The sequence below is a fragment of the Berghia stephanieae genome, chromosome 8, assembly GCF_034508935.2.
Source record: "Berghia stephanieae isolate SIO BIC M18660-M18661 chromosome 8, UCSD_Bste_1.3, whole genome shotgun sequence".
Lineage (NCBI taxonomy): Eukaryota > Metazoa > Mollusca > Gastropoda > Nudibranchia > Aeolidiidae > Berghia > Berghia stephanieae.
The window spans coordinates 24,300,158-24,308,599 of NC_088367.1; the positions used below are offsets into that span (position 1 = coordinate 24,300,158).

Genomic DNA, 8,442 nt, shown 5'->3' on the forward strand with positions numbered 1-8,442 from the left:
ATATATATATATATATATATATATATATATATATATACACTTTGGTAAAAACGGTAATATATAAATCTCAAGTTGGTGTGTACTTGGACTCCAGATGTAAAGGTTAAAACTGGGGTGCTGTGAAAATTCGAAGAGAGGAGAGCGTTACATAATATTTTCAGCTATGAACTGAAAGAGTGCGAGTGGAGCGGGGCGGGACGGGGAAAGCGGATGTGTGTGTGTGTGGGGGGGGGGGGGGGGGGAGGTTGGCAGGGATGAGAGTGTCGCACGTATGGCGGCATGACATCGATTCTATTATATTGCCTTCTCTAGAGATCGCAAAAAAAATCAAACCAAAAAAAAATAAATAAAAAAAATAAAATAAAATAAAAAAAATGGCCCAAAGAATGAGGTGGTTACCCACGACCAATCAGAACGTTTGTTTAGCAGCAACGGTTGAACTCTCCCAGCAACGGTTTGTTTGAGCGAAGTGCGCATGCTTATTTATTAGGGTGGAGTGTTCATATATAGTTCATTTCTATATTTTGTTTTGCAGGCTGGCTATAAAGAGATTGATAGTCATTTTAGTCTTGTCTTTGATAGCTTTTACAAGAATACTCAGCTGATAATACAACATCACGCTTTATCGTCACCATGAAGGAAACGATCCTGTTTTTTGTCGCTCTATTGTTCATTGGTAAGCTGATGTTTTAAAAAAAATAAAATCAGAAATGTCATTTCATCATCATCATCATCATCATCATCATCATCATCATCATCATCATCATCATCATCATCATCATCATCATCATCATCATCATCATCATCATCATCGCATTATAAACTGTTTATATCTATCGTTTTAAAGTATAACAATGTCGGGGTGTACCAATTAACACAAAGTGCTATCAAATTGGAAATGGCCATAAAAACGATGTCCACTGTCTTCAATGGCAGTTTTATACTTTGGACTAAAATAAAATTAACTTCATCTGAGATATTGCTGCTTTGAGTCGATAGGTAATTTGTGCTCAATTCATCTTACTCTATCGTACTTATTTACAGATGAATTGTTACGGGCTCTTTGTTGTTATGGAAATACTATTACGCATTACAATAATGTTAGTTTAAGCCTATATTATAGCTTTCGGTTTATTTGACTTGCTACTTATGTGCTCTAGATCTTATCCATTTCTTGTGTTTGATATTAGTTTTGTTGTAGTTTGATATAAGTTTTGTTGTAGTTTGATATTAGTTTTGTTGTAGTTTGATATTAGTTTTGTTGTAGGCTGTGGGACTAAATTTTTTAAAAAAATACTCAATGGAGTTCCATAGTACACTTCCAAATGCAATATTGTCGTCACTCGGAAAGTTGCACTTTAATAAAAGGATATGTATTCTAATTAATTTTGATGTACTTTGTGAAAAAAACAAAAAACAAAAAAAAAAAAAAACAACCCCCCCCCTCCCCAAAAAAAACAGACAGAAAAACAAACCAAATAAAATCCTTTTTACTGGCGCTGATTTGACCGAAATGTGTCACAAGCGCCGTAAAACACTTAAAAACAACAACAAAACCGATCAGTGATGTGAGTAATAATCGTTAACTTAAAAATAGTATGCGCTTGGCTAAGAAGCTCATAACATTGCCATCCGGAAGTATAACGGACCAACACACAAAACTGTGTGTATCAATGAACGTTTATAGTCGGGTTAATACAGTTCAGTGAGCATTACTCATGAACGCGGATGGCAAAAAAAAAAAAAAATAAAAAAAAAAATAACAATAATAAAGACCTGAGTGACGGCATATGCGAATTATCTATAGATAGTATGCAGATGACGTCACTCAGGCCTTTGTTATTGTTTTTGCCATCCGCGTTTGTGAGTTGTTCTCACTAAACTGTATTAACCAGACTCTAAAAGTTCATGGTTACACAGAGTTTGTGTGTTGGTCCGTTATACTTCCGGATGGCAATGTTGTGAACTCCTTGGCCAAGCGCATTCTATCTATAGATAGTATGCAGATGACGTCACTCAGGCCTTTGTTATTGTTTTTGCCATCCGCGTGTGTGAGTTGTTCTCACTAAACTGTATTAACCAGACTATAAAAGTTCATGGTTACACAGAGTTTGTGTGTTGGTCCGTTATACTTCCGGATGGCAATGTTGTGAACCACTTGGCCAAGCGCATTCTATCTATAGCCTAACACAAGAACCATCTCGGACTTATAGATAGAATGCGCTTGGCCAAGGAGTTCACAACATTGCCATCCGGAAGTATAACGGACCAACACACAAACTCTGTGTAACCATGAACTTTTAGAGTCTGGTTAATACAGTTTAGTGAGAACAACTCACAAACGCGGATGGCAAAAACAATAACAAAGGCCTGAGTGACGTCATCTGCATACTATCTATAGTTTGACGTAATTTTTTAGGTTTCTGCACCGTCTAGTGAGTTGTCGTTAGTAGTGCTCAGGGAAGCAAATGCTCTCATTTATTGAACTGTTGAATACAAATCACGATTTGTTTTCTTTTGTGGGCTTGTCTTTGACTTGTCTTTTGACGGCATTTTTTGGTCAGTGTCAGGCGATACGTTAACGATAGCTCCGCCTGTATCCCAATATTGTGAGTTATTGTTATCTAACTAATTGTGAAATATTTATTTTGTTCATTCATGGGAATCATCGGGGACCTGATAGCTCAGTTGGTAGAGCACTCGCTTCACACGTAAAGTGACCAAAATCGATCCCGACTGAAGTCGAGGTTTCTTCTGATCCCCCTGTCCACATAGTGCAGTCGATTTTTTTTTGGATCCCATCATTGTCCACCCAGCAGTGATTGGGGTGCTCTGTGATAGACGAGCGTCCTATCCAAGGGTTGCAAGCAGTTGCAATTGGATTCAATAGTCTGATGTCACGTCGCCCAGCAACGGCGGTCATCGTGGTTCTAAACAAAAAACATCGGCACTTATTATTCTTCATGCTGGCTAGAACTTTTCATTATTGTGATAAGAATGTGTAAAACTCACAACATGATTAGAATTATAATGTTTGTTTTTTTTTCCTTCTGGATTCGCTTTTATGCTCGTCCGAGAAATATTTCATAAGGGCGTCCGCCATTGTTCCGATAGTTTAGAGCCAGTTACTGAGTTACCATGCGTCATTACGAGGGAAGTGACGTTACGACTGTTGAAGCGTATTGTCCGTTTCACACTATAAAAATCAGGATAAACTCCGGCTCCATGGGCCTATTGGCTCTGAAGGAATACTACTTTTTAAAAATGGAAATCATTTAGCCATAGGACTCGCTCGTTGTATTTAGGTGAGTTGTCCTTTCTATGGAGTTCACTGGGCACAACTAAGGGACACAAATCGGTGACAACAAATACATTCCCTCTAAAAAGGAGATAGTGCTACTCATCGCCAAATCGGCAATAATTAACAGTTCTACAATTTGTAATAATTTGCAAAACTGTAAAAGAATTTTAGAGAAACAAGACTGTGACCTTTACTTTTACCCTAATCCTGTTACTATTCCAAGATAAATATGAATAGATATTATCATTATTCCTATAGCGCATTTCCACGCATTTAGTATACTCAATGCCCTTTACAATATTTCATTTACCGGCCCCTTCCAGCAGGTCATATGGGACCATATTTCAATTTCATACAGTACCACCAACTGTCGGGTGTCCTTTTTGTATAGCCGTCTTACAATATCCGTCACTGCCTATAGCCAGGTACTGATTCACACATGAGTCGACTGGGGTCATAATGTATGTAAAGTGCCTTACCAAATACATAAGAATTTTCCACCCTCCGGCCACTGACCACGCTTAACATCGATTGACTATTGTGGCAAGGCGAGTCATCTTTCTGTTGAGCCAACAGGCTACACGTCTCCTTATTAAACTTTTTATGACAAATGACAAATCTTCAGCCATCATAATCCTCTGAGTTATTGATTGAGTAATCGCACGCATGCGTGAGCATGCATCTCTGTTTGGGGATGTGTGCATGTGTTGTGTTTAAATGTGTGGAGGGGTTATAATTGTTTGGTAGATGGATAAGGCATGCGTGTTTAGGATTGTAGCTTTCTTTAACGTATTGATGCTCTGCGGTTAGCTAGAAAACTCACAACATTTCGCCAACCGGATATAATGTAACAGTATATGAAGTTAGGTGTAAAATTTAGCTTTATAGATAGTATGCGCTTGACTAAGAAGCTCACAACACTGCCATCCGGAAGTATAACGGACTAACACACAAAACTATGTGTAACCTTGAAATGTTATAGTCTGGTTAATATAAAAGTGCCAGAAGACAATAGAGAATAAACATTTTTTCGCGGCGGTGATGGGATTTGAACCCGCGACCTTATTGGTACGACAACTCCGCCTGGCCGGTGAGAGCGTGACTCTACCGTATGAGCTATCCACGAACCCAAAAGAAAAATTCGTTTCAAACTCAGGTCGTTCATTACTAGAGCCTTCTCTCACCGACTACTGGAGACCGCGGGTCCAACACACACACACAACAAACGCGAAGTATTTAGCCATCAGTTAAGCTTAATAGCCAATATTCTCAACACAAACATATAACATAGAAACAATTGAGACATTGAGTATGCTCCGGTATATGGGCAGAATTTTTAATTCAGAAAAGTGAGTAGAGCAGGCACTTATGTTGGTAACAACAAGAGATGAAGTGAGTAGAAAAGTGCCAGAAGACAATAGAGAATAACATTTTTTTCGCGGCGGTGATGGGGTTTGAACCCGCGACCTTATTGGTACGACAACTCCGCCTGGCCGGTGAGAGCGTCACTCTGCCTTATGAGCTATCCACGAACCCCCAAAAAATCGTTTCAAACTCAGGTCATTCATTACAAGAGCTTCTCTCACCGACTACTGGAGACCGCGGGTCCAACACACACAACCAACGCGAAGTATTTAGCCAGCAGTTAAGCTTAATAGCCAATATTCTCAACACAAACATATAACATAGAAACAATTGAGACATTGAGTATGCTCCGGTATATGGGGTAAATTTTTCTGGGTTCGTGGATAGCTCATTATTTATTCTCTATTGTCTTCTGGCACTTTTCTACTCACTTCATCTCTTGTTGTTACCAACATAAGTGCTTGCTCTACTCACTTTTCTGAATTATAAACAGTCTGGTTAATACAATTTAGTGAGAATTACTCATAAACGTGAATGGCAAAAAAACAAAAAAACAAAAAACAAAAAAACAAAAAAACAACCAATAACAAAGACATGAGTGACGTCAACTTCGTGCTGTCAAGAGTCTGATCATAGATTTATAAATCACTGGGGACGCACGCCATTAGCCCTAAGACCCCCACTCGCTTCGTTCAGGTGCAGCTGGTTAGCAGCTTCTCTCTCTCTCTCTCTCTCTCTCTCTCTCTCTCTCTCTCTCTCTCTCTCTCTATCTTTTAAAAAAAATTTCTATCATTACTTTTTATTCTTCAAGCTGGCTAGAACTTTTCATGTGTCTTGTGACCAGAATGTGTAAACGTCAAAACATGATCAAATTTATGTTTTTTTCCCCTCTGGATACGCTTTTATGCTCACCAGAGAAATATTTCATAAGGGCGTCGGCCATTGTTCCGATAATTTAGAGCCAGTTGCTAAGTTACCATGCGTCATTACGAGGAAAGTGACGTTACGACTGTTGAAGAGTATTTCTTTCTGTCAATAGCCTGACACTAGGACAGTAGCCATCGTTCACATATTATAGCCTGACACTAGAACCCTCTCGGACTTACAGTGAAACGTCATTTTTTTTAGGTTTGTGCAGCGTCTAGTGAGTTGTCGTTAGTAGAGCTCAAGAAAACAAGTTATTCCATTTGGTTGAACTATTGAATACAAATCACGATTTGTTTTCTTTTGTGGCCAAAGACTTGTCATTTGACGTCATTAGTTGGTCAGTGTCAGACTTAAAGTTTACGATGGCTTCGGTCAGGCCACGAGTTCACGAAGGCAACGCAAGGACTGGCTTGTATTTTGACTTCATTTTATTTGGTTATTGCAATGCATAGTGAATAGTCGTTGGAAGTGCTCAAGGAAATAAATGATCCCAAGGCTTGAACAATGGGCATGATCTATATTAACTTTCCATGTGCTCGAGGTCATTGGTCACATTGCAAAATGTGCTCAAAGTGACCTACATACTGAAAAGTGTTCACATATTTTGAACTATCTAACATTACGATTGGTCATTGTGTTCAGCTTGACACATGGGTATGTTTACAACTTTCATAAACAAAGCAGCGTGTTTACATTTGTTCAGAAATGTTCAATCGTTGGACAGCAACAAATCACGTGATTGATGACTCGGTTGGACGAAAACATGAATATAGATCGCTCCCATTGGATACAACTGTTTGTTTGGCCTTGTCTTTTGACATAATTCTTTTGGTCTGTGTCAAGCTATGAGTTAACAAAGGCAACCGTTTGATGCCCTAGATCCAAGCCGGATATAACGTCCCAACATACAAAACGACGTGTAACCTGAAACGTTATAGATAGTATGCGCTTGGCTAAGAAGCTCATAACATTGCCATCCGGAAGTATAAGGGACCAACACACAAGACTTTGTGTAACCTTAAACGTTTATAGATAGTTCGAAGATGACGTCAATTGGGTCTTTGTTATTGTTTTTTGCCATCCGCGTTTATGAGTAATGCTCACTGAACGGTATTAACCCGACTATAAACGTTCATGGATACACACAGTTTTGTGTGTTGGTCCGTTATACTTCCGGATGGCAATGTTATGAGCTTCTCAGCCAAGCGCATACTATCAAAAGTCTGGTTAATACCGTTTAGTGAGAATTACTCATAAACGCGGAAGGCAAAAAACAAAAACAAAAACAAAAACAAAACAAAACAAAACAAAACAAAACAAACCCCAAAGACCTGAGTAACGTCAACTTCATACTATCTATAGATAGAATGCGATTGGCCAAGGAGTTCACAACATTGCCATCCGGAAGTAATACGGACCAACACACAAAACTCTATGTAACCATGAACTTTTATAGTCTGGTTAATACAGTTCAGTGAGACCAACTCACAACAATAACAAAGGCCTGAGTGACGTCATCTGCATACTATCTATAGATAGTATGCAGATGACGTCACTCAGGCCTTTGTTATTGTTTTTGCCATCCGCGTTTGTGAGTTGTTCTCACTAAACTGTATTAACCAGACTATAAAAGTTCATGGTTACACAGAGTTTGTGTGTTGGTCCGTTATACTTCCGGATGGCAATGTTGTGAACTCCTTGGCCAAGCGCATTCTATCTATAGATAGTATGCGCTTGGCTAAGAAGCTCATAACATTGCCATCCGGAAGTATAACGGACCAACACACAAAACGGTGTGTATCCATGAACGTTTATAGTCGGGTTAATACAGTTCAGTGAGCATTACTCATAATCGCGGATGGCAAAAAACAATAACAAAGACCTGAGTGACGTCATCTTCGGACTATCTATAGTCTGTCTAAATCAAAAAAAAAATTATTGAGAACTACTCATAACAATAGCTGGCTAAAAACAATAGAGAGTTCAAACAGAGTTCAAACGTTTATTTTAGGCAATACTCTTCCACAGTCGTAACGTAACTTCCTTCCTAATGACGCACGGTAACTTAGCAATACTGGCTCTAAACTATCGGAACAATGGCGGATGCCCTTATGAAATATTTCTCCGGCGAGCATAAAAGCGTTTCCAGAGGAAAATAACCCATACATTTGATCATGTTTTGACTTTTACACATTCTGATCACAAGACATATGAAAAGCTCTAGCCAGCATGAAGAATAAAAAGTAATGATTTTCTTTGTTTAGAACCCAGATATTGCCGTTGCCGGGCGGCGTGACATCAGACTACTGAATCCAATTGCCAAAATAACTCATACATGAATATATTTTCATCAACAAATCAAATAAGTAAAATCAATAATAAAGCAATGAAAACAATGATGGTAATAATGATAATAATGGTAATAATCATAGCAATAATAATGAAAATAATAATAACAATAATAATAATAATAATACTATAATAATAATATAATAATAATAATAATAATAATAATAATAATAATAATAATAATAATAATAATAATAATAATTATTATTATTATTATAATTGTGATAATAATAATGTAAAATCATCTAAAGATTTAATTAATAGATTAGTTATTTAATAGATTGAATTATAAATTAAAAAAAAAAGAAAAGAAAGTCCTTGCTACAACTCAAAAAAATCACAATTTATGGATCAACATAAGATACGACATGACGATGATTTTTTACACTGTACAATGGGATTTGTTTACATAAGATTTATGTAATCATGAAATATTCTTATAGCAAGAGTTATATCATTGTTGCTGCAACTACTACCACTGATGCTACCACTATTACTAC

General features: G+C 37.6%; 1 protein-coding gene across 1 annotated transcript in view; it reads left to right on the forward strand.

The window, feature by feature from the left end:
• The first annotated feature begins 390 nt into the window (after window positions 1-390).
• LOC144978413 (uncharacterized) overlaps window positions 391-8,442 on the forward strand; it is a 119,617-nt gene continuing 111,565 nt past the window's right edge. The window contains exon 1 of the mRNA XM_078924429.1: window positions 391-676. Within this exon, the coding sequence (XP_078780555.1) occupies window positions 634-676 (43 nt within the window). The 5' untranslated portion in view covers window positions 391-633. The remainder of the gene's footprint in view (window positions 677-8,442) is intronic.